Below are 27,021 nucleotides of genomic sequence, written 5' to 3'. Positions count from 1 at the left end.
CCTGCGCTGATTTTTTTTTCCCATCCAGCCTGACTGATGGCAGTTCAAGAGGGAAAACTTGAATTCCTTTGCTAAACAGCCACATACGTACTTACTCTGGCAACTGCCTCTGTGTGCACAGACATACTCACCTATTCAGATGATTAAAGGAGGATGAGGGTTCTTCCATGTCCACTAGTGTAGCAAGTAAAGGACATCTTCACATAATTTGCCTGATACCATCACTCAAGGCTGTCCCTTTGACTTCCTGCTGACATGTAATGGGAAGGTTTAAAACAAAAAGAAGGAGAGTACGGACAACTTGTTTTCTCTGCACAAGCTGAGAGCAGTACAGAGGCAATTTTATTGTCTAAGTGTCAAAGGAAGATGGAAGAAGTATCAACATGAAGGCCATGGGAAGTGCAGTAAAAACCTAAATCTAAATAAAAATTCTGTGTTGGCTACATAAGAACACAGAACCACACTGATTAATTACAAAAAGACACACATGATACTGTTCCTAAAGAAAGAAACTTTCAATTTCTTAGTTCTGAGCTGTACCAGTGATAAAGATGTAAATGGTTTTGCAGCACCTATCAGTGCTGGAGTAGAATACTGGTGTGCATGGAAGGGGACTGCTCTGGTCCCACTAGCACCATCTCAACCCTGACCTGGAGGGAAACTCTGCTCTGCAGAGATTATGGAGGATTCAGGAACCTTCTGAGCCTAAACTGAGTTGCTCTGGAGCAGAAAGGACCAGGGCACCACTGAAGGAGAGTGGCTGTGATACAAGTAAACACCTGCTCAGAAGACACACAAAAATACTAAATTCCCTAAGGAGTTCAGCTTGGCCGTAGAGGGGCCATCTCCACCTTTCTCTGGGAGAGCAAACATCAAGCCAGAATAGCACTTGCTTTGTTAAGTAAAGTTATAAATCCATAATGCAGGCCTAAATGTTGTCAGGACAACAGTGCAAGGCCACTGGGATGTGTGGTGTTATTTCAGCCAGACTTGCACACACAATACACCTGGGACACCCCCTGCCTATACCTACAGTTTGATCATCAGGACCACTTGAAATACTTCACTCAGAAGAAGCAGGTAGCTAAAGCAACCACCTGAAGTGACTAGCCAGAGCCACTGGAGCAAGGTCAAGCCAGTCTAATCCAGACTCTTGCCCTTTGGCTAACAGGAGCTTTCTTCTGTTCATTATGGTTTCTTAAACTCTGAAATTTTAAGGACAGTCATATTCCAGTCTATACCACACCACACATGAGTCTGCCTTAGGGGGCAGGCACCTCATTAAGGCTTTCACCTGAAATACTTAAAAGAAAATTCATCCTGTTAAGCAGATTTGAAAACAGCAATACAACTACTATTTGAACAGAAACTATGTTTCGACTACAGTTCTGGATTCATTTATTCTGATAGATCCAAGGAAACAGTACTGACCCATACCCTGGCCCACAAATAAAATAGTAACTGAAAAAAAGCACTCCACTCCCACCTAAAACACTTGCTAACACACACCAATTTCCTAAAGACTCCTTTAGCTTCTACCAGTAAAAAAAAAAAGGTTAGTATGTCACAGACTGATGGACACCCAACCCTGCTCTTTAATGTACAAAGTTTGTATCAGAGTGATGCTGTAGCAGAAAGTTTTGCTCAATTAATGAATCTGTCCATTAAAAAAATTGCAGTTGGCCAGGTATTAAGGGACTTGTCTACATAAAAGTATAAAGAGGGGCTCTTATTTCAAGGTTTGCATTATATTTAGAAAAGTTTTGCTAGTAATAGGTCAGCATTTGTTGAAGTCTTTCGAAGCTCACCTCAGCTTCACTTACAAAGCAGGCAGTGTCTATCCATTCCTAGTGTACAAACACAGTTCCTTTCCACAGAGCTCACAGGGCTTGTACTGCAGAACAGATATCATGTGAGACCTACTGAACAGTGAAATTTAGATCACAGAGCTACATGAGCGACCCTATTAATATTTAACATTAAAAAATTAATAGGACTCCTTGAGATCCATCTTCCTTGTTCTGCAGGCACTAAAGGAGTATGACTTACATTATCTTTCCTTCTGTGTAGCTCTAAAGCCTGCAGAAGTGAAAAAGACTCTCATCACCAGCCTTTTTTCCTTATGGTTAAAGGCAGACAGACCAGAAACCAGACCAAGTAGGTGGGGGAGGAAAGAAGTCGAAGTGCTAAACTTTGTCTTGCACTGTACCCTCAGCTTTCTTACAGCATAAAGCTAGATTGCATTAATCCTCTCTGTCATGGAAGGATATGGTTTTGTTTGTTAGGAAGGAAGCAAAGCTTTGTATTGAAGTGATTCATCCGTTACAAAGATGGGGGGAGAGCAAGAGCAAGAAGGGGAGAACTCTATGGTCCTTTTCCAGTTTCTTGTACCATCTCCTGAAGTGGAGCTACAGAAACAGTAAGGAGCATGAATTCTACACAGAAACACAGTAGAAGGCTTGAAATGGTAACCCTGTCTCTGCCTGTATCCATCTTGAGATGTTAATCAACATTAGATACAAGCAAAGAATTAAATACTTCCTAACATATAATTGTGCAACTAGATCTTGAAAGAGGATGTTCTTGTCTAGCTGCAGCTGAGGATTAAGAGACATTGAACTCTACCTGTCATTCATATCTTAAACATCCATTTCCTTTGCTTTTTCTAAGCTAATAGCTTTTTCTAAGCTATTGGCCTCAGTTACATCCTGCAGGAAAGCTCTTAATTACAAAGTCAAACAAAGCATTTTGTTTTAAGCCATTCTGTCCTGGTGATCTAACACTGCTGAACACCCCTGTTGCCCTGCTCCCAAGAAAGCATCATTAACTTGCAGCTGACCCCTCACTTGTTTCATCTGTTGTAAAGTCTTCTTCCCACCCCCACATTTCCCCTTTCCATCTAAAATAGCTCAAGTCTGTCCAGTTATTCAATATTCTCTGTATTAAACTACTAATTACTCTCAAGAGCTCTCCAGTTACTCTGAATTAACTAACCAATTGAATAAACAAAGTCATAGTTAAGATGTATTCTAGGCATCTTTTATAATTTTCTTTAAATTCTGGATTTCATCCACTTTAAAATAAAACCTGACAGTCAGTTTCCCCTTGTTGACTGCTGCTTGTATTTATCATATGATTCACAGTGGCATCTGAACTTTCAGTCTGCTGCATAGTAAACATTATGCAAAGGCAGTTTGTGGCTTCCAAGTGGCCCATATTATTTACAGGTATCTTTTGACATATTTAGTGTCTGGATGCTAACAATGATGTAGCCTTTACAGCTAACATCATTGTTAGCATCCAGACACTAAATATGTTAATTTACAGCCACACAAAAATGACTAGAGGACACGTTCAAATGGGTGCTTGGGTCACTGCTGCTGTTAACTTCAGTTGTTGCATGTAGCTGTAATATGAGGGAGGGGACAGATGTTGCACTGTACTGTGGAAACTGGCATCCTCTTCTGGATTAACCTTCTCTTGGCTCAGCAGCAAGTTCTGCCACCTTCTTACAGATTTTCCTCTTGGTTGTACAGCACAGCAGAAAAGTACAGACTACAAAGGGAGATTGGAAGGACTGAGTGCAGTGGTATGGATACATCTTGCAAGTTACATCACAGTTAAGAATGTACAATTAGGAACCTGTAAGGTCTGAGTTAAATCGCTTGTGGGTGGTGCTTCAAGGATTAACTGCTTTAACTAGGCAGAAGAGCTGATTTGTTTGGGGTTAAGAACCCATTCTCTGCCACCAAAATAGCTCTACTTATTATGAGGATGTGGCACAGGAATACTGTAACAAAAAAACTAGTAGAGCTAAGCTCCATCATGTTTCTAACAAAGAAAAAAAGGAAAGAATAATCTCAGTTCTAACAAAATTAAATATGTGGTATTTCAGAAAGTGTAGCTCCTTGTCAGTGCTGTGATAAAACAAGACTGTTTCTCTCCAGGATACTCCCACTCCCAAGCTCAGTTTATTCATCCCCCAGATCCATGCATCCAAATCACTTTAAGACCATGCTGTTCTGATTCTGGAAATCCCACTGTTCCCATGGCCTAGGCCTCAAACAGAGAGATCCTGACAATACTCCAGATTTCTGACAAGCATTACACTGCTGAATCAGTAGTACAACACTCCCCCAAAAGAAGCATAGGAAGTAAAGGCCACAAGTGGCAGAAAGGCCCAGCCCAGCCCTTTGGGAAAGGTTAGTATAAGTGGTGCTATTACATACTGCAGCTATCCAAAGAGCCAGAACACAAGCACAGCTCTGGCACTGGGGTGGGAAACTGCTTTCAGGAGGTTCCAAAGTGAGCTGTCAGGAAAGCAGCTGCAATTTCCTTGAGCAGAGCTTCTCACAAACAGGTGTATGCAACTCTGGCACTAACACAATAGGGAGGAAGGAGCAAGAGCCTTGTGGAAAGGAAAAAATGCTTGTAAAACCTGTTCACATTATTACATTCTTCTTTAACTTTTTACTCTTAAAACTTGTACCTCAGTGACTGAAGTGCCTGCCACAAGCTTTCTGAGTAGCAGCCATCAGAAGTTAGTAAAGAGAAGGCTGATGAACAGATGATGTGAAGTTCAGGTTCTCCACCAGCCCCCACCCACCCCATCTCCATTGCTAGAACAATTGAGCTCTCTATGCCTGTTTTTATGTAGCAGTGGTATAGGCATATCCTGATCCACTCAACCACCAAAGGGCCTACAGCAACAGTTCACTAGCATTCCACTGTCTACCCCCTCAGAGACAATGAAATACTTTGAAATAGGCAGGACTAAACATACAAGATGTGTTTTTTCTGGATCAGAAGACTTTGTATGGTCAATAAATCAGGCTGAGCAAATTCAGACCTACTCTCACAAGAGCAATGATAAACAAAGTGTTCATAATGACAAAACCAGGAGTTTTTGTACAAGATTCAGGGGCCATCCCGTTCCAGCATCACTTCTCCCTCAGCCCTGCAGGCCTTGCAGGGGTTGAAAACTGTGCACACAGGGAAGAAGTACTGTTGACAAGATGCTCCATCTACTTGCTGTCAAGGCAAAGATAGCAAGTCCACTGACCCCACTCACTTAATATTCTTCCTGAAGTGAACTCCCACTAATGTACTTATTTTTTTCTTTTTTTCCTTTTTTTTTTTTAAAAATACTTAAATGAATTAAGATGGTCACCTCTCCCAGAAACAGGCAGGCGAATCCTCTGGGACCCATGGGATCCAGCTCTGGGACTGGCCCACTAGTAAGCACCTGGGAAAATCAGCACTCTCTTTTGCTCCCACTCCCCTGTTCCATTTGTCAGAATCACTGCAGGTGGATCCAGGTCCCAACTGTGGCCAGCAAGAAGTCCATGGAGCCAGGCACACAAGGCACAGCTCTCTTCATACCCGGATCTGGTACCCATTAAGGTCTGGCATGGCTTTGGAATCGGCAGGCTTCTTCTCACCAGATGGCCTGTGAGCAAAGAAGGTAACAGCTCTTCAGAAACTGTTTTCTGTCAGGTGATGCTGCACATAGAGATGGCAGCACAGGAAAAGGTACACAGAGCTTCATACTGATTCTGCACTACTGAGGACAGGATTATTCTGCAGCCTCCAGTAATTCTCCCAATGATCTCAACAGAACAGAATGCAAGTTAGGAAGTAGGAGGTCCACTCTGGAACCCCAGGTTATTATCAGGAAAACAACCTTGTTGACAGCAGAATAATTTTTGGAATCTCTTTGAGGCACAGGTCTGTGAGACACTGGAGCTCAGACCCATGCATAAGGTTAAAAGTCAGCTACCAACATCGCTGTCTGTTTGAGCTACCTCCTCCTCCCTGCCAAAACAAGCAAGCAAAACACCCCAGCTGTCTCCTCAAATCCCTATGCAATGATAAACTCACAATGGTACTGACTAGGGAAGAATGCTACTGCAGGTCAGAGAAATATCCACTGTTCTAAAGAAACCCAGTAGGACATCAGAAGGATCCAAAACCAAATGGCAAGGTGGAGTCTGAGTAAAACAGATAGTCTAGATAGGTCTCCTGCCCAGCAGCCTCACTCACCGTCGGTCCCCACGGCTGTTTCGCCGATGGGGGCTGGCCTGACCTCTTTGTGGGGAGGAGACATCTTTCTTTCTGTCCTTGGTGGGAGATGGCGGTCCAGTTCCTTTCCCAATCTGCCAGAAAAATAAAATTAAAAGCTGTATGAGCAGAAAGTCAATGTGAGTAACAAAGCCTACAAAACCTAACAATTATTTATTATATGCAGAAAAAAAAAGACAAAAAGGCAAGGCAAGTGCATCAAAAATGCAAAAGCCAGAAAAAACAAGTTACAGTGACAACTATGGCTCCAAGGACTGTATACAGTCCAACCTAATCACAACTGCAGCACTGCACAAGGATCCATTAGGGGACCAGCCTGTATAAAGTGGGTGGCATCCAGTAAGAAAGAGGCCCCAGCCTCCAATTCACTTTCCACTCCACACATCTAGAAGTAGAAAGTTTTCGGTCACTGCATTCCCCTAGTACACCAAGCAGCCAGGCAAGGCAGTGGATGTAGCAGTGAGTTACTCCATCCTTGCTGCTTACCTTCAGCCTCATATCACGGGCATGTCTCTCGAGCTCTTTGCGAAAGTCTTCCCGTGTTAGCTTGTCTAGATCCAGGATGGAGTGCTTCCACTCAATCTGCTCCACACTGTGTGGGTCATGGGACACGCAGTGGCCCAGCTTCACCTTTTTCAGAGTGTGCCAGCAGCGGCGATAGGCCTCCTCGAAGTCAAAGATGAGTTCGCTCAGTGTGCGGAAGACAGGTGCTTTGTACATCAGCTCCTCGCGGCGGCTGATGCCCAGTGCCCCATAGCGGCCGCCAAAGTTCACCCCCAGCACGATGTGTCGGAAGTAGTTCCCTGAGAAGTGGGTTTTGAAGCTGATGGGGAAACGGTCCAGTGTGGTCATGTTGTTGGTGAGGTAACTGACAGCAGCCATTATTCAGGAAATAACTGGTGGTAACAGTTTCCTGACAAGACACGTCCTACCTGCTCCAGACCCTCCCAGCCTGCTTAGCAGATTCCCCATTGATTCAGGAATCACATAGACAGGATTTGTTCTCCAGGTCAAGAGCCCAGCTCATTGCAAGCTGCCCTACTTTCATCTGGGTTACAGAGAAAACAGACTTGGCCTCTTCAAGGAGACAGTCAACAAAGAGAAGCTAATTTTGATGCAGTTCTGTGATGCAGAAGTTGCAATGCTAGCACCTTAAGTGTACTGTATTCCATACCTCCCAAACTGTTAACACTGCAGCATTATTCCTTGGTGTGTTTTAATCTGTTTCACTAGCTACTGTTTCATACACCTTCAGGATAAAAACTCACCAACCTCTACTTTTGAACCATTCTCTCACCATCTCTGCCCCTCCAGGTGCATGAAGAACCTACAGCCCAAGTACCACAAACTAAATCTGGAAGATAGCTAGGAAAGATGTATACTTAAAAATAACACACATCTAGATCTAATAAAGGTATTGCCTAAGCTAGTAAGTGACATACACCATAATTAGAAGTTGGGGAGGATCCATAAGTTATGTTAATGCAGAACACATAGAGGCAGTAAGGGAATGATGCTATCCACAAAGGATTTCTTGACTTAACTCTAGCTAGTGTTTTTGCTCCTCTTTAGATGCTCTTTTGTCCTTTATAATCTTATATGGCTGACCAGAGCAGCACCACCCTTCTTGGTGAAGGAGGAGCAACTCCAAAGTTACTCTGATACTTTAGAGAATTGCTTGGATTTGGATTTCATTGGTGGTCTTTTGTGGGAGAACAGGGGAGGAAAAAAAAAGGAATGTGGGGCTTGGTGACAATAGTATCACCACCCTCAAAGCATCACAAGCAAGAGAGCAGAGGCAAAAACACAAGGATGGGCAGACATGCAAAACTCCAAGAGGAAAGGATACATTCCCAGGATCACAGCTTCCAGGCATTTTATTGGCAGGGCCTCTTTGGTCATTTCTTTGGCCAGGTCCATCAGCCTGCAGAGTAGGACAAGGGAAAGATGAGGACAGTTAGAGGGCTTGTGCTATGTACTGTGACCAGTTCAGCCCTTTTGTACTATAGGTAGGTTTCCAGGAGAGAGGGTGGCCCACAGAGGATAGGGAACAGAACAAATATCTTTAAGAAGATATTAAATCCAAACCAGGTCTCTGCCACATGCTGTTGTTACTTCCAAGGAATTCACTTCAGTGAGTTGCAGCAAAACTACTTACTGGCCAACCCGGGTTCTCAGGGAGACCACAGAACCAATGTCTCCACAAGTAAAACCCTCAAAGTGTTTGCCACACAAGGCTCAAGGACAATAAGGCCTTTTTCTCGAGCATTAACCCTAGTCTCTATTCAGTAAGTACCATGGAGGAGACATTGCATTGATTACTAGGACTTTAGACCCACATAAATCTATGGACTAGACCAATAGTAAGTCAGTCTTGGGAGATTCTCCATATGCTCTTCAAGAGAGTCAATGAACATCAGGTGCTTATTGCCAGCAACTTCTGGGGCACAGCAGTTCCCAAAATCTTCAACAAGGAGAATACCCTTTCTCATTCCAAGTATGAGTCACCAAAAGCTTAGTGAGCCTAGGTTCTGCAAAAGCACTCACAGGAGCTATGAAATCAGACCACTAAAGATAGTTGGCTTTAACAAAGTTTTTGTAGAGTAGGACCTAATTTCAGAATCCCTCCGAACTTCATATAGTTACATTTCAATTAGAAGCAGGCAGAATATGCACATTTTTGCAATATATTATTTTTGGTCCACTCGATTTACTGATTCATGACAAAAATACTCTACTCTTGAGAAAGACCAGACACAACTATGCCCCAGGCAACAGACAATAAAGTTACCCGAAGCAGGATGCAGCTGCATTAATGAAAGCCCTAAGTGCCACTAGACCTTGGGCAGGGGATGGAGAAAAAGCAGTGTGTATAGCAGGGCTCCAACAACAAAGAAAGGATTAAATGTTGTAGAGGCTGCCAGCACTTACCCAGTCAGAGGTCTGCTCTTCTTAATCTCAAAGAATTGTGTCCCAGTGTGATTGTACCTGGCAGCAAGAAGTTAAGGGCTTGGCAGCTTGGAAAGTAGAGTTTGAAGAAAACTTGTCTGAAAGATGTTCATGTTATTTACTATTCTCACAGCAGAGTCATGATCCCACAAATGTGGCAGCAACACAAGAAAATCCCTACCTCACTTTCCTGCATTTCCCCCACTTACATGTCCTCCTTATTTCCGCTGTATTTCCTTGTCAATTCTTCTCTTCCTCATACCCACACACGGGTTTCCACTCCAATTCCCAAAGGTTTATGCTGACAGCACATGCTCTGCTCAGCTTTCCAGTTACCAGGGCAGAACAGTTTGATAAACCTCTTCCTGCTCCAATCTGCACATAATACATGGAGCAATGAAACATTCAATCTTATTCTAAGATTGACTGGGATCCAATCCAGAGCACAACCACCCTGGATGGGTGAGAGGTGCCAAAAGGTCAGCCTTCTTACCTTGAATTAGGGCTGAAGCCAGAGATAGATCTGTATCTCATCAGTGAGATTAGACTGTGTTTGCATGGCATATACCTGCTCTTCAGCACAACAGGGATGGAGAAATCTCATTCCCAGAACACAGCCACACAGGCAGCTCTGCATATAAAGGGGCAGCATATCACAGATGCATAAAAGCAGGGTGGCTGAGTGTTGTTTAGACAGAGAAGAGTGATTGAGGAGGATGACCTGAGAAGGTTTGCCCATCACAACTCACCCACACCTTAACAATGAGGTGATGCAGTTTGCAGTACATCTGACACTTGGCTGTCAGGATCTCAGATATGTGTGTTTTTAATGAAATACCACTGTAAAGCCACTGACCTAGAAGAGTGGGTTGTGGGGAAAGGCCTTTGACAACATGCTCATTTGTTACATGCAATGAACAGAACCAGAAGGTAACTTGGGTAAAAAAAGAAATGGAGCAGAAAAACAAAACATTATCCCAAGTCCAGCTTCCTGTTTTCAAGGAACAAGTTTCAGTTCTCCTCCAGCTACAGCAGGAGGAGCTTTTCTGTTTGTCACAGGGAAAGAAAGTCCTCTTGCTCTTTCTTCTGGGTTATCACACCAGTGAGTAAGGTAACAGCAAAGGATACTGAAGCTCCCTGATGTAGCGCTGCACAGCTTCCAGGCGCTCAGGGATGGGGGTGGATGGCTGGAACACAGGCACACTTGGTATGGGAATCTGAAATGAGGAGCAGAACATAATTCACTTCTTCCAAACCTTTCCAGCTTCTTGCTGAACTCAGTGGCACATAGCTATAGGGAGCATGTTCCTCTGAAACCAGACCCTTTTTGCTGCCCAAAGTGACCACAGAAGAAACATTCCTCTATTTCCACAATGGAAATTGGGAAGGGATTCAGAATGAGTTATCACCACAGAGCTGCAAGAGAAACTATGTGAAAAGGTCTTGCATTTATGCAATGTTACATTGGACAAAATAGATAGAATTAACTGACAAGGCAAGATACAAGACAGGAAAGCAATCATCTGAGGGAGCGTGGCCTCATCTGAGTATTGAAACTGAAAGGCACAAAACAAAAATAAAAGAAAGAGGCAAAAACGGACAATGAGTTTTCCAATATCACCAGAAGGTGGAACAGTCCTGCAAGCAAGGGTAGAAAGGTCCTTCACTGCTTCCTGGCATTTCAGATGAGTTGGCACTGACTAGGACACAGGCTTGACAGCATGACTCCCTGCCCTGCAGTGTCTGGTGTTTTGAATTACATGGTCAGAGAACGACTTCTGGATGTTCACCTTTCAGACTGCGGTCCCATTCTGAGACCTCAGCCTTATGGGTCCATCAGATTTTCCTCACCATTTTCACCATTTGCTCTGCACGGGATAACCATAGTCTTGTCAGTAGCTGAGAAAATCTCATTCCCAGAACACAGCCTTTCTAAGGAAAGAGAAGGGACCTGTTCCACAGGACAAATAAAAAAAAGACACAAGTTTGGGATGACTGATCTTGGCTTAGAGAAACAGCCCAATATTTTCTCTCTGAAAGATAGCTCATGCCTTGTATGCACCTTGCTAATATCAGACTGCATCGTTTCTCAGTTGTTTGGCTTTTAACATTTCAGTTCCTCCTCAGACTTCCCCCAGAGCTGTCCTATCCACAGCTATGAAAGAGTGAGTCAGAGCTAGTTCTTCCTTTGAGCCTTCCAGTCTGCTGTGCACAACTGCCTCTGCTGGACATGGTTTCATAGCCAGTGGTACTGCTTAGTGCACCCTTCACATGTATTTCTGTGGCCACTCATTTCCATACACCTCCTTCTTCTCTCCTGTGTGTTGGTACAAGTGACTGGTGAACCAGGTCAAGCACCTGGAGCAGCTGAAAGCTGAGCCAGCAAGCATGGGTAGTTTTCAGCCAGATCAGTTCCCTTTCCTGGCTGGCCACATGGTTGCACTCTGCTTGTGCTCCCCCACGGTACAAGGACCAGAGACCTCTTAACCTTGAGGTGCTGCCTCTCACATCATGCAGAAGCACCGGCTGCCTCACTCGCAGGGGGCAGCACAGGCACGGTGGGAGCAGATGTGAAACTGGGTTTGTTCAGCTGCAGCAGGAGCAGGGAAGGCTCCAGAGAGTGGCACAGGAATGGAGCCATCTCTGGTAGTGCATGAGCTGAGTCAGTTTGGATGCTGTGAGCTGATACACTGAGTCATAGGAAATAATTTCCAGGCAGAAACAACGAAAGAGGTAACAATCAGGGCAGGCTGACTATTTAATTTTGGCTTTTTTCTTCAGCATGGAGACTTTAATGCTTCTCAGCGGAGACAGACATTAAGTGCATGTTGACAACAGAGACTAATGATTCTGGGTAGTTCCTCCTCCCTTTACTAGTACAGACCCCCAGTCTCTTTTTCCTCAAAGGACTGCACAACACTGAGACAGCATAATGGCAATCAGTTCAGCAGGGGACTAGTTAATGTGGAAGAGCCTCCTGCACCTCAAGTAATTAAACTGATGAAAGTACACTGTGCACTCTCTCAGATCTGGGCCTGCAGCCCAGACTGGGCTACAGTTTCTTTTTGCATCAGGTCTATAGCATTTTAATAGGACAATAGAAGCAGAAGTAGAAGAATAAGTTCTCCATCCCTCAATTCCACATTGACAGGAAGAGATCCTTATATATTTTTCTTCCCCAGCATCATCTAGGGCATATCTCCAAAGAGCTATAAATATTAGTTAGCTTTCACAGTCCTTCAGAAAGCAGAGAGAATTTATTTATAACAGAAAAAAATAGGCAATCAGATCTATTTTGACTTCCCTTTAGCTATTATGAAAGCTGAAGAGAGCCCAGATTTCCCAAAGTATATAACCTCTGCCAGGCTTAGCAGACCAAATGAACACACCCTTGATCCCTCATCACTTGTGTGGAGGAGCTACATCACCCCACTCCTAGATTCCTGCACCTGGCAGGCTGTCTATATGCATGGGATTGGCACTCTGCTTTTAGAAAGGGGATTCTAAGAACAACCAAGATTTTCATGTGCAAGCGTGCCATGCTGTATATGAGGAAAGGCAGATGGGAGCGAGGCACAGGCAAAGCTCCACCCTTATCGGGATCACAGAGGTGCTCTTCTGGCCAGCCTAGTTTAGCAACAGTTTCTTTTATGGTACTCATGTGTATCCAAGCTCCTCCCTACTCTTCCTTCTGCAAATAACACAGGAGCAGTATCAGCCTTGGTTGAGAGCCTGACTGAAAAAAAACAGATTATTTTTTGGCTCTCTTGTTCTGAATCCATTAGATGCAACTCTTCCTGTCTTTGCCCTCATAACCATCTCATTTAAAATCCATGATTTCTTTATGAGCCAAGCATACATCACTTTGTACTTCTAGCTTGGACCCATTTGATGGTTCCAGCAGCCTGAAGCAAGGCAATACCCCACCCTGTTGCTGGAAAGAACACAACCTACAGGAGAGTGGCAGTCACCCCAAGTCTACTGGAAGGAAATAGAGACTAGAGGAGCCCTCTGAGCTCTCAGACTCCAGTGAGAGACACAGCCCCTGAAGCTGATCTGTAAACATGTGTCTAATTACAGCCTCCTCTGGTCATCATTTTATAGTATTTTAGTTTATTGACAGCTTTTTTGAGAGCTGTTTTCCCCAACAACCAATGCTGGTTACGGTCCATGGCCAAAATTTTGGAGCAGGTAAGTCACTGTGCCATTCTCAACACTTAAAAAGGACTATTCACCCTCCAGCGTGGAGAGAACCTGGCTACCTGGCTTTTCAAAGGAGCTAGACTTGCAGAGTACACTTACTGCCCTGATTCTCATCTGTTGCACCAGCCTTTCAAAGAAAATTGATGGCACAGAGACAAGTAGCCATAAGCACCGCTCAAAGAAAAAAATACATCCCTACAGGGGAGAAGGAGCTAAGGAAACAGAGCTCATCCATCCTTGTGGTTTCCTGAATTCCAGTATCCTCCCAACTATATATGCTGAGTGAGCTTGGGAATGGCATCTCAGACAGCAGAGTGCTGAATGCAGTTGTCAGATCTATTTCCCAGGGGTGCTAGCAGATGCAAAAAACCCCTCAACAACCCCAAACCCAACAATCCTCAAAACAAAACAGCCCAAATTTGCCTCTTACCACAAGACCTCAGACCACTGGTGTCCCCTAACTGTAACCCTCTGGATGAAGACTCTAAAGTGAGAACAGGGGAACTTCTTCACATAAGACCAAAACAAGGGACTGAACACTGTATTTCCCCACCCATCATTCACTGGAGTCTTGTTTGTCACCTTCTTTCTTCCATTTCCTTCACCATTTTTGGCCAAATCAATCCTTATGGTTAGGAAATTAGGTAGTGTGTGTTCTGACTGATCTGAAACATGTTTTCAGCCTTCACCTAGGCTCAGGACAAAGTCACAGGAAAAGAAGGAAATCTGAAAAGGAAGGAAAAGTCTAATGGAGTTAGAATAGGGACTGTAATCAGGACTCAGGATTTGTTCCAGCTGCTGCCACTGATGCCTCTGACTCTACTGCACAAAGGATGTTGTATTACATGCTTCTCCAGAATTCCTCATGGAAAGCAGTATGGATTGTCTGTGTAGTATATAATAGCATGTTCTTCCATACTTCAAATTACCTTCCCAAGGAGGTAAGTCCTTGCTAAAAAAGCCTGAGGTGAAAAAGCATCATCTTTTTGTATCTGAATTTCCCCTATTAGAGTGATGGGAATACTCTTATAACCCACCAATGGAGCAACACACCAAATGTTTGCAGTGTCTTTTGTTCACAGTATGCCAATAAAAGGGAGAGATTTTTCTCCAGCTAAGATGCAATACAGATAGCAACAATCACAAGAATTCACACTGAAATGTTTCAGTATGGTACAAGGCTCAATGAAATGGTCAGTGGTTCCTCTTTTCATAGAGTTCTCTGCAACAAGGCCAGGAACGTGCTTGGAAATCACACCTGACCCTATACCAGCAATAAGCTCTGCAAGCGCTTGCTAACTCCTCTTAAAAGGCTTGGCATCAAAAGTCTTTTCTGACAGACACAGTTCTGTTCCAGAATGCCTTTTGGTGTGAGAAACTGTACCCAAACCAAATTTCTTCAGGTGCGAAGTCTCACCTCTGTCTGTCTCAATCCCCCGCCTCCAGTATTTGGGCTCTTCTAAATTTAACTCTCTTCATCTTTTCATCATTTATCCAGTCTTTCCCTTCAGCCACTGCCCATTCCCCCCCTTTACCCTGCAGGCTGCTCACACATTAGCTACCTGAAGTCCGTTTTCCAGCAAGGCCGCAGAAGAAGAGGGTGCTGCTGGCACACCAGACAGGGCAGAGCCCCGCAGATACCCTCTCACACTCCAAGTTAAAGTGTGGCTTTGCTTCCAGCAAGTGCAGTCCCGGGGCCCGTTTTCCCAGGGATCGCTCCCGAGCCGGGGAGACCGGCCTCCTAAGGGCACAGGCGGGCGCCTCCTCCCAGCGGGATGCCGCCGTTTCCCCCTTCCCTTCGTCCGCCCGGCGGGGGACGGTCCGCTCCGGGCGCTTCCGCTGGGACCCCGCGCCGCACCAGCCCCGGGGTGGGGTGGGGGGGTCTCACCTTGGGCAGGTCGGCGGCGCCCCGGATCCTCTGCGCCACCCGCTCCCCCTCGGGGTGGATCCTGCCCACATGCCGCCACATCCGCTCCCAGGTGGGCTCATCCACGGGCAGCCCGCCGCGGTTGACGAAGAATGGGACGCCGCCGTCGCGAAGATCCTCCTCGCCCTCCTCCTCCTGCTGCTCCTCGTCCCGCGGTGCCGCCGCCTCGCCGGACGGGGGCTGCCTGGCCGCCGCGGCCCCGTCGCCCCCCGGCATCGGCATCGCCGCGCCCGCACTCAGCGCCTGCCGCCCGCCGCCGGGCCGCCGGGGGCCGCGCCCCGCATGGCCGGCGCTCCGGGCATGGGGCGTCACCGCCCCCGCCTCGCCCCCAAAGATATCAGAGCGGAGGGTTCGCCGCGAGAAGGGGAGAAAAAGCCGGGCGGGGCGGTGCCGGGTGCCGCATCAGGCCGCCGCCGCGGCGGGGGAGGCGCCGGCGGCCCAAGCGCCCGCGGCAGTGACGGCGGGCACCGCGCGGGGCGGGCCTGCCGCCGGGGCGCCCCCGCCGCGCCGCCTCCCGGGCGCTCCGCGGGGCAGGCGGGCACGGCCGCCTCCCGGGCGGGGGCTGCATGCGGGGGAACAAAGCCCCGCGCAGGGCGGGGCGGGGCGGGGCTGGGCCGGGCGGGGCCGGGCGCCGCTCCCCTCCGCCCTGCTCCGCCCTGGGCCGGCTCTCAGCGTGCGCCCACCGCCGTAGCGGGGCCGGGCTGCCGCTGGCGGGGCGCGGCCGGGCGAGCAGCGGTGTCGCTGCCCGCGGGCGATAAGGCAGATAGGAACGATAAGGGAGGCGGCTGCGGCCGGGTGATAAGGAGGCGGGGCGGAGGGCGGGAGCGGGCCCGGGAGGGCTGGGGCGGGGCCGTGAAGCGGCTGCTGAGGGGTCGCGGTGAGGGGCAGCGGCGGCCACGCCGGGGTCTGTGCTCGGGCTGCGGGGGCGTGAGGGACCGGCCGGGCCGGGCCGGGCCGGGCCGGGCCGGGCCGGGCTGGGCTGGGCTGGGCTGGGCGGCCCCGCAGGCCATAAAACACTGCTGGGAGCCAGGGGCAGGTGTCCGTGTTGACATAGCTTTGAGGAACGGAAGAGCTGGGATGAGCTTTCCAGGTAGGGAGCAGTGGGGGATGGAGGCCGTATTCTGATGCTCCTGTAGCACAAAGCAATGGTGAAGGATGGGCTCTTGTGGAACCGCCCGCTTATCTAGGGTTGTGCTACACATAGCCAGTCCCCCTCAAGGGAGGCGCCCACCAGGGCTCTTCTGCCTGGCGAGAGGCAAAATACACCGTATCTAAGGTCTGGAGATGCACCACAAGTAGAAGACTGAGTGTTTTGCTCTGCTTCATCATCTGGTTTTGTTTCAGCTCTCTTGTACTGAGAAGTGTGAACTCTCATGGGAGGTTCTCCACATGCTGCAGGAGATTTTTGAGCATGTTCTCCACTGTGTACCTGCTGCAATGGTTGTGTCCTCATCTATAAGAGCCAGGTTGTGTCTCTAACGCTGGCTGTGTTTTCTCACCACCCTGCAGTATTAATCCATGTTGAAAGCTCTAACATATAAGCATTCTGTAATTTAAGCACCAAGTACAAGAAATGTGTACAAATTACCGGGTCAGCTGCTGAGGTACCCTCTGAAGGGCATCTCAAAATACTTGCATTTAGCACTCCAAACAAAAGGCTGTGGTTCAGCATCAGTGTGGGGAAATACATGCCGGTTGCCATGGAATTTGTTGTGCCCTGAGAACAGGCTATAGCATTTACAGAGCTGGGTAGAGGATTTCAGAGAGAAATTCCACTTCTTCTGTGGTGCTCTGTAGGCTGTTGCTCACATGAGATAATTTCTGAAGGCACAATACTTGAACACAGTTTTTTGTTGAACTCAACATTGCCCAAAATGCTGAAAGGTTAATTTTTTTTTAAGGAAAATTAGGCTAAATGTGTATCCCTGCTTCTGCCTTCCAAACAAATCACCAGCATCACTTCACAGAGCCTACATTAACTTCTGTAATACTTAAACATATACGTCACTGAATAAGGATTTCTTTTGAATGGGGACCTTAAGCATTGCAGATTTATCACCTCTGTAAAGTTTTTATCATTTTTATTGCCTTTGCCTTTTACTTGTGAGCAGTTGATGGTTGGTTGAATTTGCCCCCTTATATCTAAAGAGGCAGCAAAGCCTGTGACAGGAATCACTCCACAGCCCCTGAATGGACACAAGAACAGTTCATAACTTCCCATGTCCTCAGTCCCTCTAGAGACATGGGATTGGGAGTGTGCCAGTCCTGAAATGGCAGAGGCCCATTGGGGGCATAATCTGCATTTTGCTTGAGGGGCAGGTGTATTTCCAGTAACAGCACAGAGGAAAGGACAGGGAGCAAGAAGTTTAAATGCTTCTTTTAGAGCGGTATTGCCTCCCCTGGCTGAAATTAGGCACAGCTGTCCATAGAGGCAAGGATGCTTGTTTTGATTCTGAGCTCCAGCACTAATTCAGGGCTGGTAGTTCATATGGCCTTCTGTACCTCAGCTTTTCCACCTGTTAGAGGGAAATGCTAATAACCCTGACTTGCAGCCAGAGATTTTGTAAAGATTAGTTGGCATTTTTGGCACATTAACAACTATTCTTTCTTAAACGTAAAAATAGTTGTAGTAGAAGTGAAATACAATTCTTGTATGTTTCATGTCTTAAAATAAATTCTCAAATCTCAGCTGGAGGAAATGTAGCTGATAAGTATCAACAGACCTCAAAATAAGCTTATCAAGGGATTTTTGTTTGTATTGGATAATTATAAGGCAGCATCCCTCCATTCTGACCATCACTTAAATAATCGGTCTGTAGCAGGAGATCTGTATTTTAAGTTAGTACCATGGCACTAAGCTTTGCCTAGCTGAAAATGGATAGAACAGGGCCATGCCAAGAGAGCCAGTCCCTGCAGTGGGGACTGGACACAACTGAGGTGACAGCAGAGGACAGAGATTCACTTCCCCTTCTGCACAGCTTGTGCTTCCGTGCTATGGGGGGCTGCTGCCTGCAGTGCAGGGTGTGTAATGTGCATTAAACACTGCCTTTCACTTCTGGCAGCACACTGGCTAGGATGATGAGGGACCAGAAGGCATGCAATTTCTGTTTAATAACAACATGAATTGTTCATTTACCTGTGCTCTGTAGAGGAAGACTGTGCAAGTGCTCTGAGAATGGTTTAAATGGGTGAAACTTTGTTAAGACAGAGTTAAGTTTTGCTGTCAGTGAAAAAATAAAAAACATTGATAAAGGATTGAAATAAAGGCAGAAATTATTGGATTATATAAGTTATTTTTTAAGATATAAAATATTTGATAAAAGTATGCAAGTGGCATACAAACCATTTGAGAACTAAATTCTTTGCTCTGTTCTCTGAGGTGGGAATTTTGTCTCTATTAGAGAGGATCTGATATTAGTTTCTGGGAACATGGACTATATGGATAGTGAATTATATTGTTCCCTTTCTTTTATAATGTCTTCTAGACTTTGTTAACATTGAATTATTTTTACTTCTGACAATCATTTGTTCTTATGGTGTAGTTTTCATTTTGTTTTGGTTTTTTTTGTTTGTTTGGTTGTTGGTTTTTTTTTTGTCTTCAAATACAGTGTCTTTGTGATCTTGCATAAGACCATTTAAAACACTTAGCAGAGATTTCTTCTTAATGGCAGTTTTAGGCCACTGTTTAGTTACATTTTCTTAGTGTGAACTGGAACATTGCAATGATCTTAAAGGTTTTTCCCAAAGTACATGATTCAGGGTAACACTGAATGTTGCTTAGAGCATCATTCATAGAGTAGGGATTGTGCTGTCTTTACCCAACTTGGCCTAACTTTTTGTCATCTAAGGTTCTCTGTGGCACTAACTTCCTTCTTCTGTAACTGTTTTGGACTGGGTTCCCTTTTCTGTATTCCTGAAAGAGCTCTGTGAAAAACCTCATGTGACAAATCAGCATATTTCTGAATTTATTTCCCAGAGTACTTAGCTTTGAGACTCCTTCCTTCCCCCTTCCTTCCCCCTTCCTTCCCCCTTCCTTCCCCCTTCCTTCCCCCTTCCTTCCCCCTTCCTTCCCCCTTCCTTCCCCCTTCCTTCCCCCTTCCTTTTTTTTAACTTTTCAGTTGAAGATAGAGGTTTGAAACTCATTGTCTAAATGGTGTTTATTGATGTGTTTTCTTCCCCTGTGTTTAGTTTTCTCCAACTCACAGTACTCCCTTTAGCCTATTCACACAAATGTCTTTATGAACAGTGAAATTCTCTGCTGTGCAGAAGCCTGCTGAGATCACTGTGCTGCTGAGCCGTTTGCATATGCTGCAGTAGACCTTTGCCCTGAGCAGGAATTCTACCTTTGCCCCTAAAGTTGTTCTTGCCTTGGCTCTAAGCAGGACTACCTATGCAGAAAACAGCAAAGCTTTTGTTTTTTGATTACAGCACATGTAATATTTAGTCTGTCTGGGAGATCAACCAGCAGAGCAGTGCCAGAATAGCCCTGTTTTGTTGGCAGCTAGGAATGACTTCAACAGAGACTGATATAGTGACTCCACACATTTTTCTCTTCATTCAGGTGCAGTCATTCTGATTTCTTTTCATGTGTTGATCACACCTAAGAGGAGACTTAGATCCAGTCAAGCTTTAAAATGCCAGCAAATATTTATGAGACTTCTGAATTTGTCATAGAATTATAGAATGGTTTGGGTTGGAAGGGACCATAAAGATAATTTAGTTCAATTCCCCTGCCATGGACAGGGGCACCTTCCACTAGATCAGGTTGTTCAGAGACCCATCCAGCCTGGTCTTGAACATGGATGGGGCGTCCACGACTTCTCTGGGCAATCTGTTCCAGTGCCTCACCACTCTCACAGTAAAGAATTTTTCCCTAATATCTGATCTAAACCTACCCCCTATCAGTTTGAAACCATTCCCCTTATCTTGTCACTACAAGCATTTGTAAAAAAGTCTTCTCCAGATCTCTTGTAGTCACTCCAGCTTTGCATACTGAAAGTGGGTCTACAGGAAAGACCACAGGCCGATATGATTGCACATTAAACTTTACTGAAATGAATATGGCTATAAATATACCAGGTATAAAGTACTGTACTTAGCTGGGAAGGAAAAGGGCTTTTTTTCTGAAGGGACTGTGGAATTGCAAAAACTTGTACCTGCTTTAAAGTTCATTAACTTCTCCAGTGAGCTTTTGAATAAAGGTAGAATTTTATAATCAAATTCCTAATTTCCTTTTTGTCTGCCTGATATTATTTTCTAGAGATGGAGAGGAAATGGGCTCCTATCCCATAAAACATTTTTCCTGCTCTACACTGATACAGAACAGACACTTCTGAAAGATTTAACTGGAAACAGAATGATGAATACACCAACAAACAGGGTATTTATTTTTTTATTTTTTGAAAGAACTGCTTTCAAATCCCAACAATGCTTTGTGTGAAACAGAAATCTAAATGTAACGTTCCTCAGCTCCAAACTAATGTGCTGAGCTTGGTCTAGCATGTGAGCCTTTCTTACAGGGGTTACAGTGACCATTCAGTTGCACATGAAAAAGATACCACTTCTGTATTAGCTAGGTCAGGAACTTATGTGGAGCCATAGGTTTAATTCCCCATGCCAAGTCTCGTGCATGCAGTTTGAACTTCTGTATAATCATTAATGCTGCAGATTGTAAGTACATTGTAGAATTGGTGCTGACATTTTTTTATCATTTTCCAAGTCAAATTGATACTGATCAGTTTTCTCTCCACAGCTTGGTCCTTAGTGTCTCTGGTTCTAACTTTATCATTTAGAAGTAATAGATTTTTAATTTTTTTCCCCCCTGATACCTAAGATAAAATCATTGCAGGAAAGCAACTTTCAAGTGCTGCATGGGTTTTAGAGTTCTGTATGCATTCCCTCCTCTCTGGTACTCAGTTCTCTCTGCACTTCCCTAGTTTTCTTGTTTGTATGCCTGCAGCATATTTGCAAAACATGGAAGTGCTACTCTTCTCACTCTTCAAATGGAGAAAAGCAATAAAGAACCAGCAAGTGCTTTTATTGTTGGTGAAAAGACACCTGAGCAGGATGTGTGATCACTGATGTCATGAGCCAGGCAACCACCTCCATGCAATGACACCTTAATGTACCAGTACTGACTGGTTCATACAGGTTCAGCAGTGCTGTGCCATGTGTGTTTCCTGGCTTGGGAATCTGCAGCTCAGAGCTCTCTGCATTGTTCTCTGCTGTGAACTGTAAACATGTCCTGAATGGCTTCCCCATGATCCTGCAGGAAGGCAGTGGCAGACCAGGGACATAATGTGAGTTTTGTCCTAAGCAGCAAGCCAACCTTCTTTATTTTGGTTTCTAGGCTACATAAATTGTAAGTGAATGAAAATTCTGTGCATGTGGAAAGACTTCAATATTTTTTGGAAGTAGGTTAATTCCTATAGCATGGTAGGTTTGAGGGACTGGAGAGGACTGATTACCAAAGGATTAGCTATGCTAAAGAAATAGTTTATTGTCACTGTTGGAAATGCTTTATTGATGTTAAAGTAGAAATGCATAGATCAGTAGAACTATACTGGTCTGCTCTGTTATGTCATAAACTGAAAAGAAGATAGCAATTTGTTAATATTCTAATACATTGAGGAATGTATTAGAAGAGTATGAATAAAAAGTTTCATGAAAAAAAAAGGATCTGCCACTATTAACAAATGGCACATTGTTTTCATCAGTGTTAATCTCCTGGCTCTTGATTTCCCCTCCTTCCCTCTTCCTGTTTCATAGTCTTCTCATATGTTCCCTAGTTTGCCAAGACTTGCTAATCTAATAATTACACTTTCACATTCAGTTTTGCATTACATTTTGTTAGGCATCCTATGAAATGTTCTTAATGCCCTACAGTGACGTCTGTTTATACAGGGGAGAGAATTTATCATTGCAGGTTTTGCAGGTAGGGCTGGGGTTTCATGAAAGTTAAGGTATAGTACAAAGAGCTGAATTCATTTTTTAAACTGGCTGTAAACTAAAATGATATCTTTTCCAAGGGAATATCTTATAAGGTATGTGGAGAGAGACAGCTGGTAGGTTTAGATACTATTTCTACTCTGCTTCACTAAGAAGAAATTCTTTATTATGAGTTGTGGCTGCCCCCTTCACAAAAGTGTTTAAAGAAAGCCAGGGTGGAAGGGGCACTGAGCAGCCTGTTCTAGTGGAAGGTGTCCCTGCCCATGGCAGGAGGCTGGAACTGGATGATGTCTAATGTCTATTCCTGCTCAAACCATTTTAAGATTCTGTTATTAGGAATATACTGCAGGGGTCAAGGCTCACACTTTGGGAATATAGTGAACTTTGCAGAAGCTTAAGAGGTGATTCTTTCCACCCAAGTTTTTCACTTTGTTGCTGTTTGAATTGGACAGTTGATAAGTTGATAAATTGAACAGTTAATAAGTCTGTGCCCGTAACTGTGGAGTTGATCTTTTTACCCTCTCCACCTGAAAGTGGTGCTGAATCTGTCTCAGCTTCAAAACGTCTTTACCTATGTGTATTTCAAAGCTACTTCAGGCTTACAAAGAAACTGTGTTTGGGAAAACTTTGTGCCCTATGGGACATGTTCTGTTTTTGTCCGAAGCGATTCTTTAGTGCTTTTTTTTGTTTGGCTGTTTTTTTTTTTTTTTGTGGTTTTTTTTTTTTTTTGTTTTGTTTTGGTTTTTAATTTTGTTTTGATTTTTTTTGACGTTTTATTTCCCTTGGGAGTAAATTACCGAGGTGGTAGGCATGGGAGAGAAATGGGTTGAGTGACATCTAGTGGTTAAGAATGAAAATGTGTAGCATCAAGTCTTCTTCCTTCAGGACAATGAAAAGTAAAGCAATTCCTAAAAATGGACTGGGATTAACTTAGAATCTATAAAACCTGAAATTTAGAGAACATTTCCAATAAATGCAACTTCTTCTTTCTGCCTCTGTCAGCAGTAACTTTCCTGAATGGTGTCTGATGCTAAGGAATGGCTTTGATATCTGGTGCCAGGGCCTGGTTACTTTCAGCCCATTCTAGTGTCCTCTCATGTCTCTTTCCCATTTCATTGCTTGTTTGGTTTTAAGAATATTTTTACATGACCCTTCTTTGCCACAACCAGAATGACTTTAGGATCCTAGAGTTTTCTGATTATTAAATTTTTTTAGGCCATTGGAGAGAAGTGATCTCATTAATACTGCAGTTGTGAGAATCTGATCTTGGTAAAGATCTGCAGTTTTGTACTGCTGAGAACCCAATTGTCTTATTTGTTACTCCCAGTTTTAGAAGAGTTGACACTGTCCACTGTTCACTTCCACTGGGAAGGATTCTAGTCCAGTTCTCTGCTATCTCAGCCTTGTCAAATCAAATCTGTCTAAGGGTACAGAGTGGATTATACCTTTATGATGCCTGGTGGAGGAAATGGATGGCTTTAATAGTTTGTTTCCTCTTGTAATTTCCAATGATTTCTTGTCTAGGCAACTGGACTAGTGTAACTCATCTTGCTATCAAATAAATACTTATGAACAAATTCCAGCTGGCCAGTTGCTGTTGAAATGGGAGCTAGATAAAATTTCTATCACTGTAGGGCAGTGCTTGTCTTCTTGTGTTATACAACACTATGCTTTCCAGTTATATTTGGAATGCTGAGAAATGAGCTAATGTATGGTCATATTTTTTAGATTTCAATGATGAAAATGTTGTGCCTTCCTACTTGCCTTGCAGGTTTCAGAGAAAATGGAAACAGATTTTTCCTCAAACTTGAGAAAGGAGTGGGCTCCACTAAAATTATATCCATCTTTCTTGTGGCTTCCTGGGAAGTCACAAGCATATTCAGAAATCCACCCACCCATCCACTATAGTATGAAACTGGGTAAGTTATTTAGTCAAGTTTAGACTAGTGCCCACTGCATATGTTATGGAAAATTCTGGGAAAAGAGGTGGCATTTAATACATAAGAGGAGCAGTAGCTATTGTCAATCCATCTGGTGTCACAACTCTTTGATTGAGCCTTGCATACATCCACATAACTCTGGCCAGCTCAATTTCCTCTCAGTACTTCAGGGGTGTAGAAATGGAGAGAGGAGGATAAAGGACATGTGGCACATGTGCTGTGTGTGTTAGTAACATATCCATCACAGCTGTGGGAGCTGAAAGGAAAAGGAAGGAAGCAGGTGAAATCTGTTGTGCTCAGAGGAAGCCAGCGTGTGTTTGAGTGCTAGCAAATGACAGATTTTTTTCTTTAAAATTCTCTTCTCTCATATTGTGAGAGTGGGACAGGCATGCCATTATTAGATACCACCTTTATTAAGCTGTAATTTGAGCTTACTTGTTTGGTTGCAAGTTTTGGGGAGAAATTCATACTGTAACAGGGATAAAGCCTGGTGCCATTGCTGAGTTCCTCTGGAGCAGGGAGTAGTATGGACAGGAGCTGCATGTAAGGAAAAACAGCAAGGGAATTTTTGCAGAACTTCAGTAGTTATAGCTACCAGGATATAATAGAAACAATTTTGAATTTAGCTTCAATGCTCTTTGGGGCAGAAGCAGTTCTTCAATGTGTATGCCCATTGCATTATAACTTCTTGCATAGGTTTCTAAAATACATAGGGTCTGACAGAGATTCCAGGGGAACCCATGCCAGCTGTGAGTCTGGGCTCTTAGGCCTAAAGTGGCAATGATTTTCTCCAGTCATGGCTTCATGCATAAAAGTGTAAGAAATACCTTATTTTGTCAAACCTAAGGCACACCTAGACAGGTATCTTTGCCTTGGACAGTAACAGCAGGAAATACTAAATGGAGCTGGGACATGATCCTGGCCATTAATTTGTGCATTCCTCTCATTCTCCCTCAGCATCCACAGTCACTGGATTAAAATCTCTAGGAGGTACACCTGTGGCCACTCCCTTACCTATTTTGGAATGGCTGTCCATAAAAAATTCTCTTTTTGTAGCCTGCTTGTCTCCTAGTACCATATGACCAAAATTTCACTACAGTTGTGTTTGCAAAATAAATTTTTTTTGCTTGTTTGAAACCTATCTTGCATGCAGTTTGAGTGAGTGCCCATACTTGTAGTATTACAAGGTTTGATAGCTAACAATCTGCTCTCACCTCCTCAACTACCTTCATGATTTTGCAGTTCTCAGTTGTATCCCACTCAGCCTGCATGTCTTCAAATTAGGGAGAGAAATCTCTCCTCATAATGCAGCTGCTCCGTCCCCTAAATTCCTGCTGTACAATTTATGTGCTCGATGAAACATGAGTGCTTAAATGTGGATACAATTCAGTCTCTCAGTTGCTGCATGTCCCAGCTGTCTGTCACAAGGCAGAACTGGCTGCCCAGTTAAAACAGCTAGAGTGATCACAACATAACTCTTTTTTGAGCACCTTCTATCTGACCTTTTTAAAGCTGTAGCAAGCAAATTCCAAGAACACTTGTGGGATGAATGGCAGCAGCTTTCTCTGTTTGTAGGTGGAGCCTGGCCAATTTACAGCCATCCCTACGGATGTTCAGCTTTTTCTTGGCCTGAAACCAACTGTTACAAAGGGCCAGATCCTCACTAGTTGCTTGTGGAGTTTCTGGTCATTTGGGTTATGGTGCTGGCCAGACAGCCATTTGTACTTTTTGTGGTGGTTCCTGCTGGTCTCAGTGCTGAACAAGTAAAGTAACTTCAGCTTCTTGGTGGTTAGTACACTTGCTGTATGTGATGGGATATCCACAGCGAGAACGTAGTCAGCTGCAGGGCAGATACATGTAGCAGCCAGACTTGGAGGCACTTGCACTGATTTCATCCAGGACATTGATGCTCTCTATCCTGAGAAGTGGACCTTTGGAGGAAGTTGGTGCTGCAGGCAGCATTTATCAGTTCACTGGTCCCTGGAAAGGGTGGAAGTTACCTTCCAGTGGTGTGGTTATGATAAAACTGGTTATTATATGTTATCATTCTTGACTTCTGGCAGTTTATTTTATATTAAGATGTCTTGAGACATCTTAAGATGTCTTTATTGAAAATAACCCAAATATTTTTTAATCAATCAATTTTAATAAATTGATGAGTTATTTCTTTCATTGATGACTGAGTTGGGAACCTTCTGAGATGAGAGCTCTTCTTGGGAACCCATGCAGAGGAAAGGTCAGTTTCTCAGTTTTAGATCCTGTAACTGATTCGACTGAATAGCAAAGGGAAGGCCAAAATGTTAAATTTTATTATATTAGTGGGAATCAAATGGTGCAAAAGAAAAGATAGCTAAAACTAACACTTGGTATAACCATGACTAGTCTGGGAGACAGAAGACTGCAAGTGGAAATTTGCTGTATTTTTTCTCTTTTAGAAAAGTAAAGATTTAAAGAATGGAATGGGAACAAGTATTGCTTTTGGATATGAATACAAATCACTGAATGTGCCCACCTGCTCTCATCACTGATTTTGCCATATTCATGTGTCAACAGTGTGAGCTACAATGTCTTGCATTGCAGTGACCCTAATTGTGTAAGGCATGAGACACATCCTCTCTGTGAGGTTCTGTAAACACAGTGCTGTGCAACCTGCAGCACATTTTCTAGATGTATTCTGAATTGGAGTGTCTTCCTGTTTGTTAATATGAATAATACATCCCAGAGTCCATCTCCCGTGTCTCTAGCTGCTACATTCTCCCTGCCAAGAATGTAACCTTGTTCAGCCTTTGCACCAAATGGTGTCCTGGAAGCTTTGTAGGTCAAGCTAAGAAATGACTACATACCAGAATAAACTCTCACAGAAAACTAGCAAAGAATAAACACATACGCAGTTGGTTTACCCCTGATCTCATGTCTTTTGTTCTCAAAACACCTTCTATATCTTAGAATATAAAACTTGTCACTATCAACTGT

At 44.3% G+C, this 27,021-nt stretch overlaps 2 protein-coding genes and 1 long non-coding RNA gene across 8 annotated transcripts in view; 1 reads left to right on the top strand and 2 right to left on the bottom strand.

The window, feature by feature from the left end:
* Window positions 1-301: 301 nt before the first annotated feature.
* On the bottom strand, window positions 302-15,631 carry VASH1 (vasohibin 1). Its single transcript, XM_054634207.2, has 7 exons — window positions 15,122-15,631; window positions 10,159-10,247; window positions 9,013-9,069; window positions 7,931-8,005; window positions 6,568-6,949; window positions 6,043-6,155; window positions 302-5,449 (listed from the first exon to the last, which is right to left on the bottom strand). Exons 1-7 carry the CDS (start codon window positions 15,380-15,382, stop codon window positions 5,377-5,379), a joined length of 1,050 nt encoding a protein of 349 aa, XP_054490182.1. The 5' UTR covers window positions 15,383-15,631; the 3' UTR covers window positions 302-5,376.
* LOC143694379 (uncharacterized) lies at window positions 10,555-14,867 on the bottom strand. Its single transcript, XR_013182852.1, has 2 exons — window positions 14,796-14,867; window positions 10,555-13,959 (listed from the first exon to the last, which is right to left on the bottom strand). It is a non-coding gene; the product is annotated as an uncharacterized LOC143694379 (long non-coding RNA).
* Window positions 15,632-16,046: 415 nt separating the features above from the next.
* LOC143694378 (uncharacterized) overlaps window positions 16,047-27,021 on the top strand; it is a 470,045-nt gene continuing 459,070 nt past the window's right edge. For 2 of the 6 annotated variants that reach the window (XR_013182848.1, XR_013182850.1), the window contains exons 1-3: window positions 16,083-16,250; window positions 20,421-20,540; window positions 23,880-24,027. The gene's annotated coding sequence lies outside the window, so the exon portion shown is untranslated. Of the gene's footprint in view, window positions 16,251-20,420; window positions 20,541-23,879; window positions 24,028-26,483; window positions 26,948-27,021 lie in introns of those variants that run through there. The other 4 variants (XR_013182849.1, XR_013182851.1, XM_077180521.1 and 1 more) reach the window with 4 other exon arrangements.

Source organism: Agelaius phoeniceus, chromosome 6 (genome assembly GCF_051311805.1).
Source record: "Agelaius phoeniceus isolate bAgePho1 chromosome 6, bAgePho1.hap1, whole genome shotgun sequence".
Classification (NCBI taxonomy): domain Eukaryota; kingdom Metazoa; phylum Chordata; class Aves; order Passeriformes; family Icteridae; genus Agelaius; species Agelaius phoeniceus.
Note: the sequence above shows the minus strand (reverse complement) of the source record. Positions and strands in the feature narration are given on the sequence as shown.

Excerpts from the sequence above, each read along its gene's own strand:
- VASH1 (XM_054634207.2), bottom strand. The coding sequence starts at position 15,382 with ATGCCGATGCCGGGGGGCGACGGGGCCGCGGCGGCCAGGCAGCCCCCG. Across the intron at positions 9,070-10,158 it reads CGCTACATCAGGGAGCTTCA|GTACAATCACACTGGGACAC; the intron begins GTATCCTTTGCT and ends TCTTGCTGCCAG. Across the intron at positions 8,006-9,012 it reads AAGAGCAGACCTCTGACTGG|GCTGATGGACCTGGCCAAAG; the intron begins GTAAGTGCTGGC and ends CCTACTCTGCAG.